Genomic DNA, 23,618 nt, shown 5'->3' with positions numbered 1-23,618 from the left:
CAGTCAATCTAAAGCAGTGTGTATATCCCTTCTCACCAACAGATGGTTCGTTCCGAGCATACCCAAAAGAAAGTCGGAAGGGTAGTCACGGGGAGTGGCCATACTCCCTCATGTAGAGAAATATCAGGAATGTCTTCTGAACTCTCTCCAATATGAGATAATACTTATCCTGGTGTGGACTCCAAATTACCGACCCACTTTCAAGTCTACTCCTTACTGAGGAATTGAATAAAACTATGAGAACCCGGGTATCTCTAAAATTCCTTGCAGTGCGTAGAACAAAGCCCAGCATTTTCAATGAAGTGCTGCAAGCCAAATAGCAAATATCAGCCTCTCAGAGAAATCACCTCTCCATAGATGCAGCGATGCAACAGCTTCCCACAGCTAAAGTTGCTTGTGTGCACTTGGAACCCAAGAGAAGAATGGTTTTTTCGGTATAATAAATAAAAAAAAGTGACCCCCCTGCCTCACACAGTTGCCCCTCGTGATGAGTGTTTGGTTCCTTACCAGCAGTGTCGTGGTGGCCTGCATCCTATAGTCAATGCTAGAGTGGTCGTGCAGCGCACGGTACTGCAGCAGGGTGTCCAGCAACTGCCCCACCACATGCACAAAGTGGCCCCCCGCGTCTCGGAGGGTTGGGTGGCCCGCACACAGTTCCCCCACTATGCTGACGAAGAGGGAGCTCCATTCTGCATCGCCACTGCCGCCTGAAGTAATACATTTATTACAAATTGGAGTTTTAATTCAAAAAGACGGGTTATGATTTTTTAATTTGTGAAATTGTTAACAGATGTCACTTCTGTACATATAGTTCTACTTTACCGAATATTAACTGGGGAATATAAGAATTTTCTCTCTTTCCACTCACATTCTATGATAAGTGGCTTCGTCAGCAAACTTACTATAACTTTAGCGACTCCCCTGGTTGCTGTTCACTTCGCGAAAATTTTGTAATAAAAGCACCAACTAATTTATACACATCTCTGGTGTGTTCTGTTATTTCTGTGAGATTCAAACATGATGCACCACTATTGCCCGACACAGCGGTAAAGTTGCACAGTTTTCTGGAATCTCACGAATGCTGAGAATTTGCAGCATAGCTCTCGGATTTTTTATGTGAATGCCTCACAAGAGTCCCAACTGCTCTCAACAATCTGGAGCCAGTGGGGTGGAGAGAGAGAGCTCAGGCCATTTCAAGCAATCTTTTGATTATTAATGGTGGTCATCCACAAGGGTTATGTTGAGAAAATCTTCTACTCAGGTAAACTTCTTAACAACTTTGGGTCAAAACGTCCGAATAAGAAAAAACTTTATTTATTGCAAAATTGCTACATACCTTCGACCAGAACATCTAGTTTATGAATCATCTCATTTTCGAAGTCATTGAAATTCCCTTTGATGTGAGTGAGTTCCCTCAGTGGCTCCACAAAAAAGTCGGCAGGATATTTGGGAGAGGTGAACTCGCACTGCATCATGTCAAAGAACAGGGGAATGGTCGCTTTTCGAAGTTCGATTTCTGGAATCAAACTCATTTCTAGGAAGGGACCAACCAACGCGGGGACAAACTGGGTTTTGTGCTGACCTGAAAAAGAAATTAAACAATATGATTTCCTTGTGCAAAAGGGTTCCCGGGTTTATGGGCTGAAGTTTGTTCAGATCTTGATGACGAGTGCATCTGCTCACGAGGTGTGTGGCGAGCCGGATCAGCAGAGGCCGGTTAAGGGAGTTCCTATGACCACTCCGGCCAGACTTCCTCGACACAAAGCCTTGAACCGCAGTGAGAGGGATGGATACATACTTCACTCTAGACACACTGGATCCCTAGATTCCTACCCACCATACCTTTTTCCAAACCAGAACTTTCTCTCCTCCCTTTTCTTCACCCCCAGACCCTCCGCACAGCAACCCCAAAGATAACACAGCCTCCTGTGTGGAGTTAATGTGATATAAAAGAATAAAATCTTCAAATAATGAATAGGAAACATATTATCTATATTGTAGCAGTTGTTTATTGCCCGCTACCTTTTCAATATTATTTACTGGACTTCGAGAAGAAGACGGCGACTCGACCGGAACCGGACTACGAAGTCAGTACCAAATCGGCAGCCTGCGGGGAGACACGCCATTCCGGGAGGACACGAGCGGACGCTCCAAACGACATTCTACGGACATTTTGTCACGACGATCTACCGGCAAAGAATGACACAGTAGTTTTATTAACGTTTTAGCTGGTCATTGTTAGCTACATCTAAATTTAATAACATGGAACGTGTTATTTGGCGCCCTCTTCTCTTTAACAGGTTAGAATACTTTGTCACACCTTTTTAATATTGCTACCAATTTTAATTAATATCCGTGCGCAAGATCTTCGATCTGACGCACACGCCCTGGGATTTAACTTTATAATATTAATTTAGAGATCTCTGGTTTTGCTCTGGCTCTTGTACGAAGTAGTTATAAATATAATGTTGTAATTTTATCTCTTTTATTATTACAATTGTAACATCCCGATGTTGGTTCCCGTACAGAATATTCCAAAGGCGACCCTCATGGTTTTAGCCGTTTATATATTAACAATGGTTGCAAACTAAATTGACTATCAATTGTTGCAATCGGTGGATTTAAACCCGCCACAATATAAATAAAAATGTAAATGTTCGTTTGTTCAAAATCTTAAATCTCCTAAAGATCTTCACCGGTGGTTGCTTTGAAATTTTGACACAACTTTGCATTCAAATACACGTGTGCTTTTTTATACCTATATTATATAGTTGTCACGTGTGACAGGTAAAAACATGCTTTTTTGAAAAAAATCTGTTAACATGCAATAGATATTTGTAACGCTTAAAACGACTAGCCCCAACTACCGTTACGAATATCGATGCAAGAACATGGACAATCGTATCGATGCATACCAACACAATAGATGCGTTTTGGCTCGCTGCTAGCCAAGAGTTCAAATCCAGCGGAGCGACAAGGAGGATTTTACGGACACGGAGCGACACACTGCCGGATCATAGTGATGAACAAATTTCGACACGTAAAGAAATAATCATACTATTTAGTTTTTCTCTTCATACATTTTGGTTTATCACATAGCTTAATTAAATAACAACTTGTTTGTTATGTTTAAACAAATTGGCGCCCTATAAATTCATGAACTATTCGAATAAACTTAAATACAATATTTTGGTTACATTTTTGTAAATTAACTATCCGGAATCATCTTTTAGTTCCTGGCCACCCTTAACCTCTCAGACAAAGACATTTATATACTATGTGTTCCTTTGAAAACTGTCAAAACGTGATAATTTTTGTGTTATTTACGAGTTTTGCTAAAAGCATCATAACTCACGTCTTGGGAAACGTAGCCACATTCTAAAAAATGTTTTGGAAAGATTATGAAATCCAATATCGCATTGTGTTGTTATAAGTAAATATTTGCGTTTCTAAATATATATTTTATGAAAACGTCAAAAATATGTAAGAATCGATAACCATTATTTCAAAGCCGTGAAAAATGTACTTTTTTCTGAGTATCACAAAGAAATAACACTTTATATATTGAAGAAATATAATTAAAAACCTCAAAATATTAACGGTCCAAACTAAAATATTATTTAAAAACGCAATAAATTATGAACGAACAAGATGACAGATTCAATCGGCTTAGATAATGCAGTTCTACGTTCCATAGATATTGTTGAATACAGACGCATAGCGTTATTCATTATCGATACTCTGTTTTTTAAATCATGGCAATCCGTATACTAGTGATGGAAATAAATAGATTTTTGTAAAATCTCGCGCGTTTACGTGAAAAGACGTTCTAATGTCTTGACCGCTATTATCATATTTATGTCTTTTGACGTTCTAATGTTCTGAGTGGTTAAGATATAAATTAAATAGAATGCTAATAAAGTCATGCTTAAAATAACATACTTTTGGATATTACTATTATTGATCTTTCAATTGTTGTAATCCATACATTCGTAATTTTAATTGTTTCATTTGCGTCCGACGTGCCAAGTTCATAGTATAATTTTTAATTGTTACATATTAACATGCTTTAAAAAAAAAAAAAAACAGCGCCATCTGTTGGACTTTAAAGCAACACGCGCTTTTGTTTTTCTATTGACACAGACAGACTGAGCCACAACAACGCGTGGCGGGGTACAGCTAGTATTATTATAAAGATGCATGTTTTATGTCCAAAATGCAAATGCATATTTGGGCCATAGTTTCTCATATTTCGACAATAAGAGCGACTTCCATGGTCGAGTAGTTAAATCCCTCGATTAGGTATCCAAAGGATGTGGGTTTAAATGCAGGCGTGCGCATCGCCCTGGTGAAAGATCAAAATTCAACAGAAAAAAAATGATATCATTTATGCATCTTTACCAACAGTTGACAAAAAGGGAGAAATAATTATTGGATTATTTATATGGAGTCATTTTAGTAGGAAAATCACCTTAAGGCCGAGTGTAGTTTTTTATTAATTTAAAATAATGATTATATTATTAAGCAAATCGATTATGATAGTGTTTTCAACAAGTAAAAAATTTTTTATACATTTTTAAAATTAACATAGGCTTAGTAATTATCAAAATCTAATCGAAAATATGACCTTTTTCAGACCGTAATACATGCGTTTTAAAAAATACTATTAAAGGCTGAATATCGTCAAAAAATACCTGAAGGGGTTTTCTTTAAACGTACGAAAAAAAAAACTAAAAAATAAATAAAATAGGTTCGTAGTTTAATTTTTTCATAAACTCTAATTGTACTTGTTTTTAAAATGCAGATTATAAAACTTTGGATACGTTTATTTAACAAAACTAAACGATAAATTACTGGTATTATATTTTTCCATTTTTTAAAGTTAATTTAATATTTTTTATACTACAATTTAAGAAAGAACTTTTAGATTTTTAAATTACTTTTAAAACAGGCCGTCTGCTGGCGCCTATTTGAAATTTTAAATACGGTAGAACATCGAACTAAAAGCTTCTTTTAAATATCCCAACAGATGGCGCTATCATGGTTCGCTATTGACTCTTCCCATGTCATAAGCCAATATTCAACGTATAAATCGGTTTCAGTTATACAAGCCAAACGGCCACTGGCTTAGGTTATGCTATTCTGTACACTATACTGTAAAATTCTCGCCTCGAAGTTTGCGGGATCGAATATCGGAATGGGCAAGTAAATTTTATTTGGTTAATTTGTGTTATTCACAATTAATGAATTAATATACGTATGGTATATGCGCGGTACGTTCCATAGTGAAAGATACTCTCAGTATCGCCTGGTGTAAGACCACCATTCAGAATTGAAACGTTGCTTGAAATGGCTTTAGCCGTGTTTGGTGACCAAATCTGAATAGCCAGGTAGATTCACTTATTCAATAAATAATACCCGTTCTGCGGTCTAAATTTAAATAATGATTTGTGGTCTTTCATCGGGGCGATACTGACAGTATATAACGCTCTGGAAAATGCCGCAAATATAATACTTATGTACATTGTGAAATAACACAAATTATTAAAATAAAATGTAGGTTGGTATTCGTGCACGCCAAGATTGTAACCCGCGACGTCACGGAGGTCGTCATCCTGTTGAGTCGGGCCATATCTCGATATTTATTATTGTTTTTGTAAATTATTCTAAAAAAACATGAATGAAAAGACAAAACACAAATAACCTGACATTTTTAGGTCGGGATATCAATTTACCGTCCACTGTAAAACAACTTACAAAAATGTCCACCCGCGCAAGGCGCTTTTTAGTTCAAGTGGCATCGTTGTAAATGAACTGAATGTTGCCAAATCTGACGTTTTGCTTCACCAAGGACTGTTGAACACAAGCGAATTTTGGGCCCGATGGCGTTTCTGTGGGCCTTAGAAAACAATAATGTTATTTATAACGGTTATTGTGACCGAGGTAGAACGAACAGAGGTACTCTGTTTTTTGACCAGATGTAGGTATATTTTTTACAATGCGTGCATCTGACGGCCGGCCTGTCCGGTGGTGAAGCTTTGGACTCCCATTCCGAAGGTCGCGGGTTCGAACCCGGTGTACGCAAATAAAGAAGTATTAGCATTTATATCTGAACCTAGATATTTATTCTGGACCACAGAATCAATAAAATTTTATTTTGTTAAAAGTATTTTGGTATTTAAAATTTTAAGTACTTAAAAAATTATTTATTTATATTATTTCATTTAATTCATTGTTATCTATTGAATTTAATGTGTTAATTATTGTGCATAAAACTATGTAAAACCAAATGCCAAAATGTTTTTAATAGAGATATACAGTAGAACCCCGTTAATTCGAACCCCGATAATTCGAAAAAACGCGTAATTCGAAATTTTCGCAAAAAAAATTTCCGCTGAAAAATTTTTTCATACAATTTTTTTTTAAATTCGAAATTCGTTAATTCGTAATTCGAAATTTATTTTTGTCCGCGCACGAAAATTTGTTCGTGTAATTCGAAAAAATTTGATTTTTGCGAAAATAAATCATAATATTTCGTAAATCTGAATCTAAAAGTCAGCCGTGGCGGTAAAACGCCGAAAAATGTATTTTTACGTGGTTATACATCGTCCTAATTAGTATTATTATTTTGTAAATCTGAATCGATTTACACTGGAATGTCGTATTTTTTCAAATTTATTTCGAATATCCGAGTTTAAAGGGCCGAGAAAATACATTTTACGCGGATATATGTCGTAGTTTTACGAGTTTACGCCAAATATCTGCATTTAAAGGGTCGGCCGCGACGAAACTCGGCCGCGTAATTTCGATTTACGCGTAAATATATCGTATTTTTACTAACTGTACTTCGAATATCCGCGTTGAAAAAATACGGCGCGACGGAAATCGGCCGAAAAATTTCGATCCATGCCGAAATATGACATATTTTTACGAATTTGCTTCAAATATCTGAACTTAAAAGGCCGGCCGCGACGAAAAACTGCCGACAAAATTCGATTTACGCGGAAATATATCATATTTTTACGAATTTATTTCGAATATCTGAATTTGAAGAGCCGGCCGCGACGGAATACGGCCGCGAATTCTCGTTTTACGCGGAAATATATCGTATTTTTACGAATTCAAATTCAGATATTTGAAATAAAGGGCCGGCCGCGACAGAAAATTACCGCGAAATCTCGATTTACGCGGAAATATATCGTATTTTTACGAATATCTCAATTTAAAGGGTAGGCCGCGACCGAAATCGGCAGCGAAATCTCGATTTACGCGTAAATATATAGCATTTTTATGAATTTATTTCGAATATCTGAATTTGAAGAGCCGGCCGCGACGGAATACGGCCGCGAATCCTCGTTTTACGCGGAAATATATCGTATTTTTACGAATTCAAATTCAGATATTTGAAATAAAGGGCCGGCCGCGACGGAAAATTACCGCGAAATCTCGATTTACGCGGAAATATATCGTATTTTTATGAATATCTCAATTTAAAGGGTAGGCCGCGACCGAAATCGGCAGCAAAATCTCGATTTACGCGTAAATATATAGCATTTTTACGAATTTATTGCGAATATCTGAATTTACAGGGCCGGCCGCTACGGTAATCGACCGCGAAAATAAAGAAATAATTGGTATTAATACGAATTTACAACTAAAATACCACCCGGATTTAAAGAGGCGGCCGAGAAAATCGATTTTCGGCGTTTTTTTTTTTTTTTTTCATAAAATTTCGAATTACGTGGGAATTCGTTAATTCGAAATTTGATTTTTGATGTCCGCTGGATTTCGAATTAACGAGGTTCTACTGTACATAATTAAGAAATTGGCACATACATCATCATACATGTCATAATATGGAAAATCAGGACTAAAGATATATGAAGAAATAATAATAATATAAGCGATTAGTCATAATAGACCCGATATAGTTTTACATGAAAAAATTAAAAAAATTAACTTATATCATTGATGTCGCTATACCAAATTCCTGTAATATTCAAAAATCTGTTAGCGAAAAAATAAGAAAATACACAGATTTAGGAAATGAAATAAAAAGAATTTGGCATTCTCAGACTATAAAAATATTACCATTCGTTATTTCGGCTACTGGCATTATACCTAGCTCTCTAATTAAAAATTTAGGCGTATTAGATCTTTCAAAAAAATTATATATAAAGATGCAAAAGTCGGTCATTTTGAATACATGTAGGATAACAAAAGATTTTTTAAATATTTATGTTGAGGGATCAGTAGGATTTATAGGCCCTGTTAGAAGTTCTACCGAGCCGAACCCTCTGATATGAAAATATCTGGAGTCGGTGAATTATTTTCCCATTTGATCTTTTGTGAGTTGACGTGTTGTTCTTGTATTGTTTTGTATTTATTTTGCTTATATAATGCACTTACATAATGTTGATTGACTAGATGATCATTTGTGGAAAAGTGAGTGGAAGGGTTTAGTTTTTCCTATGGGGAAGATTTAACCCGGACAACAAAATCGGAAGCATAAAAAAAAGAAATGTCAGGCTTTCTGTAAAAATATTAAAATACATACAATTAAATTAAATGTTACCTTTTATATATTCGTTTATATTCTAATTAAATAAATAATACAAAAAATAGTGCCATCTGGTAACTGAAATTCATAACTTTTATAACGAAGATTTACACTACCGCCATCTTACTGTTTTCAGGCAAACGTTTTTAAAATAAATTCTAGTTAGAAAAAATATTGTTTTGGAAATGAACAACAGAGTTCGTGTGTGTCGAAAATAGTTGATTTTGTCAGGTATACAATCACTCTTAAGGTCAATTATTGTTTCAGTATGATGTATTAACCAAGATCTATGCTCACAAAACATTGTGTTTAACCATGTTGCATGGTCAGAAAGATTTCGTTGAAAAGACCAGCATCGAAAATTTTAAATAATTGTCTGGCTTGTTTGGGAAAGACGCAGAATCTACATTTAAGTTCTCACCGAGATTAAACCACATGGAGTGTATTTGTTGCGCGGCGTCTCGGCGCATGTCGCCGAACTGCGCCATGATCCTGCGCCTCTGCTCGGGCAGACGGCGCTCCAGCTGAAGGGAAGGTCGCGTCAGGAAACCTACTGCGAGGTGGAACCAATTGGACCACACCTGCAGCTCAAAGTGCTCATAGAAGCGCTCCGTCAGGGTGGAGGAGAATAATCTGAAAAAAGGAAATGAGGTAATTAAAGTTATTATAATGTGATGGAATTTCCATAAGAAAAAGCGCATACGTGGAAGGGTTACAAAGTTGCCTGTCTATCATGTTGTAGCAAATAAAAACATGTACTTATTTATCCAAATATCCATGTTTCTAATGTATTTGATAATAAAATGAGTTTTTTAACTCTTTTGAGTTCCGAAAGTGCCTATCGGCCATGAAAAAATTGTAGATATTGAATGCCGCCGTGGCGGATAGGGACATTAAAAAAATACTTTCTTTTGATGGGATTTTTCATTGAAAAAAATGTTTGTAACTTACTGAAACAAATCTTATTCGATTGGCAACAAAATAAACAATGAGATAAAAGTTCTTGCTTTTCATTTCTTAAAGAGCAGTCATTTTAAAATAATAACAAAGTCACTACTGTGTCATTCTTTGACGAGCAAGCCTAACGTGCAGTTTGTGTAGTTTGTTATGCATTTTCTTTAATTTTTATTGCGAAAAACACTTATTTTGGAAGAGCTTTATGGGAAATATTAAAAAAATACTATTTTCATATTTCTATGAAATCTTTTTTTATAAAATGAGATAATTTTTTTTCTCTGAATATAAGTAGCTTTAGTGGGGAAACTACTTATGGTAGATTTTATACTATTTTCTTAAATATGTAAACATATTATCTGGTAAGACGATACAATTTACAAAAATTGAACGTCGGCCCACGACAGAAGTAAATTTAACTGTCCAATTTTTTTTCATGTTACCGCCCTTTACCTCTTTTTAAAAATATATTTACAGAGCTAAAATTACAGAGCTTGTCTCAGTTACACTAAGACACTGAAAGGGGGGTGTGTGGCGGTTCCTAATTATCGCACTTAATTCCTACTATGGTAACACTGCGACGAGCATTAATGGGTCCTGCTAACTGATTGCAGTCCCAAACCTTTAACATTTGTTTTCAGCAGCCGCCCCAGTCAGCATGCTCCATTCAGTGTCGTAGTTCCACGACCTTATAACAATAAATTATATTCGATAATGATGAAAGCATATTTGTATTTAATAAACCAATCTGTGATTTCTAGTCCTTATTTGATACATCCCTTCACAAGGTAATAGAGCCATTCCCACAATACAAACTCCCTCATCATTACAGAGGTATATGGTAGTAGGAGATCGGCGTTCCAAAGGTTAAGAGTTGGGAATACACAAACAGTCGATATTAGAAATATACAGACTGCCAAGCTGTTTTGTTTTCTATGAGAACTACGAAGGCACTGCTTGAAGCAGTCAATGGAGACCGCTAATAGCAGTCCATGTATTCTCAACCTTACTATGCATTAATATCGATGGTCCCGAAGAACAATGTTGGATGTGAAAGTTTGTAGTTTTGCAATAAGAGCAATTTAAAGTTTCGTTTCTGCACTTTTACTGTTTCTGAGATCAAGAAATATAGTGTTGTTTGACATCTAGCAGTAAACCTGATTTATTTAATTGGAGAAATGTATGATCAAAAACAGTAAAAATGCAGAAACTAAACTAAAAACAGGTTTACTGCAAATTTGCACATCAGACATTGTTCTTCGGGACCGCTGATATAAGTATGTACAGAGATAGTTTGGTCTAATCAAGAAAATATGGGACTCTCCTTACAGTAACTTCTGGAAGTACGACTGTTTCGCTGAAGAAATTTGCTGACCAAAAAAAGGAAGGGAGATCAAAGGTTGTCCATTACACTTTGATGGAGCAATCTTTCCAACATTGGATGCTTGGAGTGAGTATCAGAGAATGGAAATCTGGCTTCCACACACAGAACATTCTGTACAGAGCTGACAGATTCTTCAATAGTTACCAGCTGCCGATATAGATCAAGTATGTCAGACGATTAAATTTGGTAGCCATCTCTCATCAAGTCCCAGAATACTCAATCTGCTCGATTGTGTGCAAAACAGATTGGTTTTTCTGATTAAAAAAAGAGCTGATCGTTGTAGTGCTCCAGATAGCATAGATAGTTACCTGAAGGTATTCAGGACTATGTAATACTGCAGATTGATCATGTCCGCCCAGTGCGCATGGAAGACAGGCTTCTCCACCAGGTCCCGCAGCACCAGCTGGATCTCCATGAGGAAGTCCAGGAGGTCGCTGGAGCAGGAGAAGCGGGACAGGTATTGGTTGTAGCGCTCCAGATTCATCTGTCGAAGCATCTCCAGCAAAACGGACACCAGTTGACACTGAAAAAATCTTTAATTAGACACAATCTTTGTTTTGACAGCAATTCTAGATTAGAGATGGTGAACTATTTAAGATGTGAATAAAGTTCATTCAAACAATTTTGCGTAGTATGAATTAAATTGCATTTCAGTTTTCTTACACATGACAGGTCGGTGGCCGAGTTGACATCGCGCTTGGATCCCACCCAGGCGTAGTGTGTTCAATTCCTCGACTGGCTAAGTCCTCCATCACAACATAAGCAAAATTTTCCGCTTACTGTGGTGGTAGTAGGAGATTTTCAAATATTGTCAGGTTATTCGTAACCTGGGAATGTTTGTCTTTCTTTTTTAAAAAAAAAAATATATATATATAAGGTTATAAATTGATATACAGTAGAACCTCGTTAATTCAAAATCCAAGGACATCAAAAATGAAATTTCGAATTAACAAATTCCCATATAATTCGAAATTTTATAAACAAAAAAAAAAAAAAAACCGTGAAAATCGAGTTCCTCGGCCGCCCCTTCTTTCGGGTCGTATTTTTGGAGTGAACTCGTATTAATACCAATTATTCCCGTTTAAATCGAATTTTCGCAGCCGATTTCCGTCGCGATCGGCCCTTCAAGTTCAGTTTTACTAAGCAAATTCATAAAAATACCACACATTTCCGTGTAAATCAAATTTTCGCGGCCGATTAACGTCGTGGCCGGTCTTTTAAGCTCGGATATTCGAAAAATACGATATATTTATGCGTAAACCGAAATTTCGCGGCCGATCCTTTAAATTCAGATATTTGAAGTAAATTTCGTAAAAATACGTCAAATTTCTGGGTGAATAGAAATTTTGCGGCCGATTTCCGTAACGCCGGATCTTTTAACTCAGATATTCGAAGTAAATTTCAATTTACAGGGTGGCCACAAAAAACGGATTTCAAAATTCCCTGATAATTCCAGGTTTTCCAGGGCAGTTTCTATATTTTTCCCTGATATGTTTTATTTGGTATAAGGACATATCGTTCAAAATTTTATTTTTGAAACACGATTTTCATCTACGCCAGAAAATTAGAACAGATACATAAATAAAGGGAATTCCGTCATCTAAAGCATTTATTATTTCCTTGCACCACAATGATCTATTCAAAACAAAATACACTTATTACAAATTTATGATATTTCGCCTGAAGACAATTTGTGTACAGATGAAAAGACCAGACAAAGATAGACAAATAAACAAAAGTAAGTACAGTAGAACCCCGATAATTCGAAAAAAAACGCGTAATTCGAAATTTTCGCAAAAAAAATTACGCAGAAATTTTTTTTAAATTCGAAATTAGTTAATTCGTAATGGATAAAAATGGGAAAGGATAAAATATGGGATGTGCAAGGTGCTTTTATAAGTGGAAGGGGGTGCATGGACCAGATCTTCTCATTGCGTATGCTCACCGAGAAGTTTCTGGCAAAAAACCAGAAACTTTTCTGTGCCTTTGTAGATCTACAAAAAGCATACGACCAAGTCGACAGGAAAAAGCTATGGAAGGTGTTGTCCAAGTATGGAGTGAATGCGAATCTGACTCAGGCAATTGCGTCTCTATATGAGGGAAGCGTTGCATGTGTTAAGGTAAACGGTGGTTTTACGGGGTGGTTTGATATCACAAAAGGTGTTAAACAAGGCTGCGTAATGTCACCGTGGTTATTCAATCTATGGATAATTGTATGCAAGAATTGAAAGAGGTGGGATTGGGCGCGAATTTGAGTAATCTGAAAGTATGTTGCCTGTTGTATGCTGATGATGCGGTGCTGATTGCTAATAGTATGGATGATCTGCAGTCTCTCGTGTCTAGGATGAACGAAGTATGCGTGAAGAATGAGTTAATGATGAATGTAAGTAAGTCTAAAGTAGTGGTGTTTGAAAGAGAAAGTACGAAAACAGTGTGCAATATAGCTGTGAATGAGGAATACTTGGAGCAGGTGGATGAATTTGTGTATTTAGGAAGCATGTTTACGAGAGATGGGAAGGCTGACAGAGATATTGAAAGAAGAGTAAATGCAGGTAACTCCATTAATGGAGGACTGAACGCAGTTGGCGCTAACAAAAAATTGTCCAAAGAAGCGAAGTTAGCAGTCCACAATAGAGTGCTGGTACCTACCCTGATGTATGGAAGTGAGGCATGGAACTGGCAAAGAAAGGATGAAAGTAGATTGAATGCTGTTGAAATGAGATCCCTGAGGCGTATGTGTGGTAAAACCATGTTTGATAGTGTGAGGAATGTGGATATCCGCAAAGAGTGCAAGGCTGATGTAAGCGTAATGAGTAAGATTAAGAAAGGGACGCTTAGATGGTTTGGGCATGTAGAGCGAATGAGCGAAGAAAGGAGTGTAAGGAGAATATACGATGCAAGTGTGAATGGTAGCAGAAGTCGGGGACGCCCGAGGAAGACATGGCACGACCAAGTGAATCAGATACTTGAGTCGGGCCATGTCAAGAGTCAGAACAATAGAAGAGGATGTATGAGACGATGTATGAATGTGAATGAGGCAAGGAGTGTATGCCAAGACAGAGTTGTTTGGCGGTCCGTCCTCTCTGCCTACCCCTGCGGGGAAACTTAGTTAGAAATTTAGTTAGTTAGTTAGTTAGAAATTTATTTTGGTCCGCGCACAAAAATTTGCGAAAATAAATCATAATATTTCGTAAATCTGAATCTAAAAGTCAGCCGTGGCGGTAAAACGCCGAAAAATGTATTTTTACGTTGTTATACATCGTCCTAATTAGTATTATTATTTTGTAAATCTGAATCGATTTACACTGGAATGTTTTATTTTTTCAAATTTATTTCGAATATCCGAGTTTGAAGGGCCGAGAAAATACGTTTTACGCGGATATATGTCGTAGTTTTACGAGTTTACACCAAATATCTGTATTTAAAGGGTCGGCCGCGACGAAACTCGGCCACGAAATTTGGATTTACGCGTAAATGTATCGTATATTTACGAATTTATTTCGAATATTTGAATTTAAATGGCCCGCTGCGACGGAAATCGGCCGCGAAATCTCGATTTACGCGTAAATATATCGTATTTTTACGAATTTATTTCGAATATCTGAATTTTAAAGGGCCCGCCGCGACGGAAATCGGACGCGAAATTTCAACTTACGCGGAAATATATCGTATTTTTACTAACTTTACTTCGAATATCCGAGTTAAAAAATACGGCGCGACGGAAATCACGCCGAAATATGACATATTTTTACGAATTTACTTCAAATATCTGAACTTAAAACGCCGGCCGCGACGAAAAACTGCCGAAAAAATTCGATTTACGCGGAAATATTTCATATTTTTACGAATTTACATCAAATATCTTAATTTAAAGGGTCGGCCGCGACGGAAATCGGCCCCGCATTCTCGATTTACACGGAAATATATCGTATTCGACGGAAATCGGCCGCGCATTCTCGATTTAGACGGAAATATATCGTATTTTTGCGAATTTATTTCGAATATCTGCATTTAAAGAGCCGGCCGCGACGGAATACGGCCGCGAATTCTCGTTTAACGCGGAAATATATCGTATTTTTACGAATTTAAATTCAGATATTTGAAATAAAGGGCCGGCCGCGACGAATATTACCGCGAAATCTCGATTTACGCGGAAATATATCGTATTTTTACGAATATCTCAATTTAAAGGGTAGGCCGCGACCGAAATCGGCAGCGAAATCTCGATTTACGCGTAAATATCTAGCATTTTTACGAATTTATTGCGAATATCTGAATTTAAAGGGCCCGCCGCTACGGTAATCGGCCGCGAAAATAAAGAAATAATTGGTATTAATACGAATTTACAACTAAAATACCACCCGGATTTGAAGAGGCGGCCGAGAAAATCGATTTTCGGCGTATTTTTTTTTCATAAAAATATGAATTACGTGGGAATTCGTTAATTCGAAATTTGATTTTTGATGTCCCGGGGATTTCGAATTAACGAGGTTCTACTGTATTGACACTTTGTAAAAATGTTGGTAATGATGATCTTTAAATTTTATTACGACCGTACTGGGTGTCCGACCCTTTTGACACTTTGTTGTAACTTTGCTAGCTTTTTCTTTACAGATTTCGCACCTACATAGTATGGGGGAAAAACCAAAGCGGGTGGTTTACGACATGATTGTGTTGCAAGGGCTATTTACGAAAATAATAATAAAAAAATACCTACTTATCTAGTTTGTCTTTGTCGGCATATCTTTTGTTACACACGCCGCAAGTAAAAGTAATAAAACACAACTTTGGGACTTCACAAATCGTAAATAACGAATTTCGTTTTATTTTTGGAATTCCCTGATATTTTAAGAATATTTTGAAATTCCCTGACATTTCCCTGATAATTCCCGGTTCGGTAAAATTCCCTGATAATTCCCGGTTTTCCCGGTTTTCCAGGTCTGTGGCCACCCTGATTTATGCGTAAATTGAAATTTCGGAGCCGATTTCCGTCGCGCCGGATCTTTGAAATTCAGATATTCAAAATAAATTCGTAAAAATGCGATATATTTATGCGTAAATCGAAATTTCGCGGCCGACCCTCTAAATTCAAATATTTGGTGTAAATTCATAAAACTACGGCATATTTCCGCGTAAAACGAATTTTCTCGGCCCTTCAAACTCGGATATTCGGAATAAATTGGAAAAAAATACGACATTCCAATGTAAATCGATTCCGATTTAAAAAATAATAATACTAATTAGCGCGATGTATAACCACGTAAAAATACACTTTTCGGCATTTTACCGTTATGGCTGTCTTTTAGATTCAGATTTACGAAATTTTATGATTTATTTTCGCAAAAATCGAAGTTTTTCGAATTACACAAACAAATTTTCGTGTGCGGACTAAAATAAATTTCGAATTACGAATTTCGAATTAAAAAATCATTTTGTATGAAAAAAATTTTCTGTAGATATTTTTTTGGCGAAAATTTCGAACTACGCGTTTTTTCGAATTATCGGGGTTCGAATTAACGGGGTTCTACTGTATAAGTCTGCCATAGCATAAGGTGAAACTATCTCTATCTATCTTCGTCGCTCAGCCTCATTTTCGTGTAAGCAGAATGTAAATTTAATCAAATCAGTTAACCACTTGAGCGGCAGCTTCTAGGAAAGTGATTTTTATGAATTTATTTTGAACTTCCCACAGTCAGCAAATAGCTTCTATCGAATACGAAAAGATTTCACAAATGTTCAGCTCAAGAAATATTCCAAATAACGTTTTGTACCGTGTACATGTAATTTAAAAAAAAATCTACTTTTGTGTTAAAAATTATTTTTTTTACTATCTGTGACTAGACATTTCCAATGGACCATAGACAACATACAGAAATAGCATGGACCTAAAAAGCGCTGGACAGAACATTAGTGCGATTTTGCATCAATGACATTGAAGCCCAATCTAGGTTGATGGGAAATTGCCTGGCAGCCATCTTGTATGACAAACTGTTGCAATGATTTGTATGCAAAGGGGTGCATAATGAATAATTATAATTTTATTTTTGCATTGTTAATTCAGTTATAATGGTTTGTGATTTTTTTGGGTATTTGATGAGACAAGGAACGGGATATTATGTCATTAAAAAAATTATGTGGGTTTTGGCATTTTTTCATACATCTTTCCATCGTTTTTCTCGAATCTGAATGTAATAAAGATATTTATTCTTGAATATTTCAACAGATGTCAATGGAATAAGAAATAAGTCACATTTTAAACCCGGGTTGAATACAAGTATTTCACTTTCTAACAAAATATAAGGTATATTGTAATATATATACACATAACAATAATAATTTTACACAATATAACAACACTACATAACATCTCATCTTAATAATCACTCTACGTTCTGTTCATTTATTTTAAGATCAAACAGTTTTTTCTTTAATTTACGTATTCAATTCTTCCTTTTCAGGCTATTGGGAAGGAGATTATAAATGTTTAAACCTGATGACCTATGCTTCTCTTACCAGTTTCTGTATTAGTGTACAATTTAATTTGTTGTCTTGTATAGTGTTTGTATACTTGTGACATTTTTATAAATCTTGGGTACCGATCAATAACACACGTATGTGTCAGCCGCGCCGTGGGCCTGACTTTCCAAATCACATAAGTGTGCGTCAGCCGCGGGTAAAAAGTTAATAGCCACTTACCACTAAAGGATTCTCCCTGTCCATCTGGATGGTAGCCTGAATGATGGTCCGCAATAGACTGGAAGTCAGATGGTTGAATTCCTCATCTGTGGGACCCACATCATTCCGGAACAATAAAGCCAATATGTCACTCAATATTTTCACGCAAAGTTCCAACTGAAACATTATTATATTAAATTAATAAAATAATTCTTTACATTCAAAATTTCAATATTCAATCAATAAATATTTTTTATCTGGATTTTTGTATCATAGAATAATTTTCATAAAGAATCTGTATATTTTATCAAATAAATTAAATTATAAAATATGTATTATTTTAGGTTTGTTAATGTTACTGTAACAACAAACATTCCTAAGCAACAATTCAGCTTAAAATCTTTCACAGTAAAACTATCGAACAAGCAAATAACAAAAATAACCACAGAGTTATGATATGATAAAGAAAGTACCACAATTTTTATTTTTTAATTGAACAATTTGGAACAAACAATATGACATCTCTTATTTGACAGTTGGATATTTCAAAGCTTCAAAGCTTTGTAGCTCATGATGGAAATGACGTTGTGGGTTAAAACTAGTTGCGTTGAAAAAAATCCAGTCTGAAAAACTGTAAAAATTTCATGATGCCAGTGCTCAACATTTGCGAGTTTTTTTGTGAGATACGTACTGAAGCAAACCGATATTCAAACTAAAACAAAACAAATTATTAAGCAACTTTCCAAATTTGAAAACAACCAATCGATAAAACTTTCTAACTTTGTGGTATCTTAAAAAAACCTATGGTTTAAATAGATTGCCAGGAGAAAAATTAGTATATGTAAACATAATAAAATTGGTTAGGTACTGTAATAACTTTGTTGTATCATAACTTTTTAGCACGTAAAAATATGAATAAAATCATCACCTGTTCGCTGTATCCCCTGTGCTCTTGCAATTTGTGTCGGGATGCACCAAGCACCCTTGCAATTTTATCCACTGATCGATTCTTCGACCTTATTTCTACTCCGCATCGACTCGTCTATGGTTTTTTTTTTACCACAGACAAAATATCATTTGTTTGCGGGAAGGTGAAGAATAATTCGACAGCCATAAAATTTCGTTAGCCATTTGTGAATCCACCAATAAATGAATAGGGTCATAGACAATCCGCACGCACACATATAATATGTAAGCCCGTCCGTTTGTGGTTTTTGGGGGGGGTTCGTTTTGGAGTTAGTTTGTTTGTAGAGGCAACACCACGCCATGACAGGCAAAAAATTGAAAAACAATATGGCGTTAATTATTACATCATAATAAATAAAATAATATGGTAAAATACAAAGTTCAAATATTATCATTTAATTCTCTTTTGGAATCAAATTCAACTAATTTTAATATTAACGATCCCATAATAAAAAATAAATTAACATTAATCTACTGCTGATAACTCAGTTCTCCCTCTTTCTGATACACCATGTATATAACAAAAAGGGAAGTGACAACGGAGCTCTCAGCAGTGAAACCATATAGTACCTACTGAGACTAACATAATATATTACATTAAATCCAAAAAGTTACTGTTTCTGTATATTATGAACTTTGCATTTTATGTCAAAATTAAATAAATAAATAATAATAAATATTTTTCTGCCACAACAATTTTTTATTTATTCAAACGGCATAATATTAATGAAAGAATTTTTCTTATATTATTTAAATCCGTCTCTAACAATATAAAAGTTAAAAAAGCATAGATATTTTATTAAAATTATCAAAGACAATAATTTTCGTGCTTGAATTTTTTTTTTTAAATTTAGATCTTTTTTAATGTTTGAAGTATCAGAAAAAAAAACAGGCCAAGCAATAATTGTTTATTTTTGTTAACATTAACACACATGATGTTGATGATTAGATTGGTGAGGATTATTTTAAAGCGTACACAGAGAAAAGAGCAAATCCGTGCAATGTGTCATTATTTTTTTGTGAAGAGTTGCAGGCATGTTGATTATTTAATTTAAAAAAATTAGAACACATCCCAAAATTTTTCAGTAGACTCGAAACCCAGTTAAATCGTGTATTTTTACAGTTTGATATAAACATTAACTTGAAATTTAATAACCCAAAAAACTGATAGTTCCATTGTAACATCTCACTCTTGCTCATGATGTACGCAACAGAAAGAGTGGTTACAGCGAAGCTCTCAGCAGCATAGTGCTGATAGACTTATCGTTAACTCTTTCTCTTTCTCAAACTATGCATGTAATAGAAAAGAGAGGTTACAACAGAACTTTCACCGCTTTATTAGTTAGTTGGGACAAAAATATGAACAAAACACACAAAAACATGAACCCTGATTAATTTGTAAAGTCCCAAAGCAAATGTATTTGACTCTCATTTCCATATTAAGCTCTGATACCCAAACAATACACCCCGAAGGCTAAAATGAACAGTTAAATGTCTACACATAATGAGTGCACATGGACAAAATTGAAATTACACATCACTGAACAAAAAACTGCCAACAATGAGAATCTATAAGACACTATTATTAAAAAAAAACTAAATTATTGCAGAAAATAATAAAGAAACTTGATTTAAATGTAAAAATGGCTGTATTATTATTATTATTAAGTGTTGTTTTTAAAATATAGTTAATAATTAACACACACAGAGAGGGAATGTAATATTATAAGGGTTATGGACGGTGCTTGTGTTTGTGCGGGTGCGGTGAAACAAACACATTAATTCAGTGGAAGGATTCACACGGCAAGACGGGGGTGCTCGTTAGCAATACCATCACAAATGTATAAGAACACAGCGCACATGCAAACTTTTGTTTTATTTACAATTTGATGAAAAAATGATTCCAATTTTAAAATTTGTATCATAGATTAAATTGAGTGTGGCCAGTTTGAGAAAAATGTGTTACAAAGTACCTACTCTGCATTTCATAGAATTAATGCCCAAGAAAATATAAAAGAAACACTTTTTTAACTATGAAAAAACATTTTTCTTATCTTTTCCTTAAGAAATGTGCAGCTTTTATGGATGGCACACCCTGCCGAGTAGGTACTTGTCACATTTCTTTCAAACAAGCAACTCTTATTTCTATTTGTGAATGGAATGAAAAAAGTAGGATTTCTTTAAAAGTACCTACTCATTCATTGTTAGTAAAAAATAGAAAATTAAAATAAAATGTAGAAATATCAGATTTTAAAGATTGTTCAATGAAATTATTGTTATTAAAAAAAAATCAAAAGTTTGCATGCGTTAGTGAACATAATTATTAGAGAGGTATATTTTATTTTGAAATATTTCAATATTGATTGGAGCAAGATAATTGTTTGCGATGAAGATTGTTTTTGCAGACAATATTGATTTTTGAGGAAACTTAATAAATATTAGAAGAAAAAAGATGGACTTACCTCATCTGTTCGAGAAGCATGAGAAAAATATGTTTGTGTTAGTAAAAGTAAAAATAATTAGATTTTTTTTCAATTGTAGAAATCAACAAAAATATTGTTTTTCTAATAATATCTAGTAAAAGTATCTAATATCATCCAATACGAATTAAAGTAATGAATTAGAAGAGCAAAAAAGAAGAAATAATAAAGAGGGAAAATTTTTCATGCTGCAATTCAAAAAAGAGAAATAAATTTCAGCATGCTTTCATTCTCAACATTTGCTTTAGCCGAAAGAACTGCTCCGATTAACCTTGAAAAATTTGTATTACATTTGACAATAATTTATTAAAAAAAGAAAACAGCAAAAAATGAACTAGGCTCTGAAAACAAAGGCAGATAAACAATTAATGTAACACAAAGAGAAGTTACAACAGGGCTCTCCGGAAGGACCATACAAATTTTTCGTTTTTTAGTATCAAACCGAAATTATTTTATATATTAAATAATACAATATTTTCGTTATTTTACATTAAAAATTATTGACAACATTCATAACAATGAGATCTATTAAAACCACCAACTAACCATTTTTTTTTAAACCATCACCATAAATTTACAAAGAATTAAAAAAAAAACAGAAATGTAAAAAGACAGTCAGTTAAATAGTAACCGTATTTTGTTTTTCAGTAAGGGAAGGCGCACAAACTAAAAAGCCATAAATAAATTTTAAAAAAACTACATAGAAAGAAAAAATTGAATGGGAAAATTTTTCCAACGTAATAATTTTGCGAGTGGTGAATTACGTAGAAACTGCAGATTTCAGCATAGATTTAAAAAAATTTCAACGAACCTATGAAAACACGTCATGCAAGCTTTTACACAATGGAAGTAAATGGTATAAACTGTACATAGTTTCTTCACTATAATTATTTTAATGATATGTTTTAATTGGGTAGTCAATTTTTTTTCAGTGAAAACTAGTTCATTCTTAATCCACAGGACCTATGAAACCTAGTTACAAATTATTAATTCCCCATGTGATTCAAAATAACTTTTATTTAGGTGTAGACATTCAATTTTGACATAAGTCCCCTTAACTCTCAGAGTCATTCCATCTCGCTTCCCTCTCACGTGGGACCCCGATTCAAGTCATTTCTAGGTTTGAGATCTCGCTATATTGTGTGCATGTTACAGAACCGAAATTCATTTGTAATAATTCTGCATTCATATCTCTAGAATTGTGTTTAGTAAATTTATTTGTTTATCTTGGGTAAGGATTTAAAACGACTGAGACAGGTTTTTCCCTTCAGTTTCAGATCTCCCGCGCGCCTGTGCAAGCGGCCTTGTTCGATGCGCGAGGGCAATAAACGATTAGTGCGATATCAGAAGAAACGTGCGCCGATTTTCATTTAAGGACAATTTTTTTAACAAGTGTAAATTTATGAATTTCATTTGACAATCATAATAATTGTATTAAAATGTTCAATATAAAAATGCATAGAGTTGTTAACCTAAAAAATCACATTTCTCTACTGAGATTTGCATAAGTATTATATTATGCTGTATGTTGTTTGTGTCGTAGAGAATTTACATTTTGGAACATAATGTGTTTTATTTTTAATTAGAATTTTCACTAACGTAGTGCCCAGAAAAGTAAATTTAAAATAAATTAAAATTACCCGTGTAGATGTTTAGTAATGTTTTATCTGCTCGTAATATTTCATTTTGTTTATATAAACATTGCCTCGAAACAATTACTTTGAGTGATTTATGATAAATTAAAGAACAATCATGTTTAATTACAGTTTTAAGTATTATTGGCCGGCCAGACGAGATGAAAAAGGCGCGTGGCGGTAACGAAACCAGTACATTTGAACGCAGCCCAAAGGTTAAGGTGATTTTTCACACAAGCAGAGCTATAAAAAAGATTAAAAGTATTAAAAGAGAAAAGGAATCTCCCACTCCATCACCAGCAGAAATAATATATTGGTTGCAGAGAAGGCGTGTTTTTTTTTAGAACTATTTTTAGGTTAAGTACCTACTTCGCTACTCCCTCAAAAAGTTAAGTAGATACTGCACTACAATTTAGAATGCAACTAGAGTAATGCTGAATTCCCACCTTATCTATGGTCTATTTCATAGAACTAAAATTGAAGTCAATTCAATTTTGGGTTTCTTTAGCATAGAAAGCCAGATGAGGTAGGATCCCAGCTTGAGGTTGGGGCGTTAAACGGAAATTCAATTGCATAATTATCATTTAATGGCAAACCAGTGTCATTTTGTTTTTTTTTAGATAAGAAAGGTCGACGTTAATTACCTATTCCAGATCCGTTTCAACTTTTGAACTATTATTGATCAAAAGAAAAGCACACCTGTCATGTTGTCATGCTTATCAGTTGAGCAAAATTCGATAGAAAGTACTAAAACAGACCTAGAATCAATTTAAAACCTTTTAAATGCAAAAAAAAACAAAATGGCGCTGATTAGCAACTTGATGACAATGTTACATTTGAATTTCTGTGAAACATTCCAATCTAAGTTCTTTCTACAAATGCACACAAAAAAGAAAAAAATGCTAAGTAGGAAAAGCTCAACAACCAAAAGTGAAATTAAAAAAAAATATATAGCATTTTACCGG

The 23,618-nt window shown here is 34.7% G+C and overlaps 1 protein-coding gene across 2 annotated transcripts in view; it reads right to left on the bottom strand.

The window, feature by feature from the left end:
• mbc (dedicator of cytokinesis protein myoblast city) overlaps nucleotides 1–23,618 on the bottom strand; it is a 116,815-nt gene that overhangs the window by 34,993 nt on the left and 58,204 nt on the right. The window contains exons 19-24 of one of the 2 annotated variants that reach the window (XM_089646873.1): nucleotides 18,502–18,615; nucleotides 17,595–17,750; nucleotides 11,207–11,421; nucleotides 8,982–9,193; nucleotides 1,337–1,582; nucleotides 508–707 (exon numbers count right to left, since the gene is read on the bottom strand). In XM_089646873.1, the coding sequence (XP_089502999.1) occupies nucleotides 508–707; nucleotides 1,337–1,582; nucleotides 8,982–9,193; nucleotides 11,207–11,421; nucleotides 17,595–17,750; nucleotides 18,502–18,615 (1,143 nt within the window). The remainder of the gene's footprint in view (nucleotides 1–507; nucleotides 708–1,336; nucleotides 1,583–8,981; nucleotides 9,194–11,206; nucleotides 11,422–17,594; nucleotides 17,751–18,501; nucleotides 18,616–23,618) is intronic. The other variant, XM_089646874.1, reaches the window with a different exon arrangement.

The sequence above is a fragment of the Hesperophylax consimilis genome, chromosome 25, assembly GCF_061612785.1.
Source record: "Hesperophylax consimilis isolate HC1 chromosome 25, BYU_Hcon_1.0, whole genome shotgun sequence".
NCBI classification, from domain to species: domain Eukaryota; kingdom Metazoa; phylum Arthropoda; class Insecta; order Trichoptera; family Limnephilidae; genus Hesperophylax; species Hesperophylax consimilis.
This window is presented reverse-complemented; position numbering and strand designations above follow the sequence as displayed.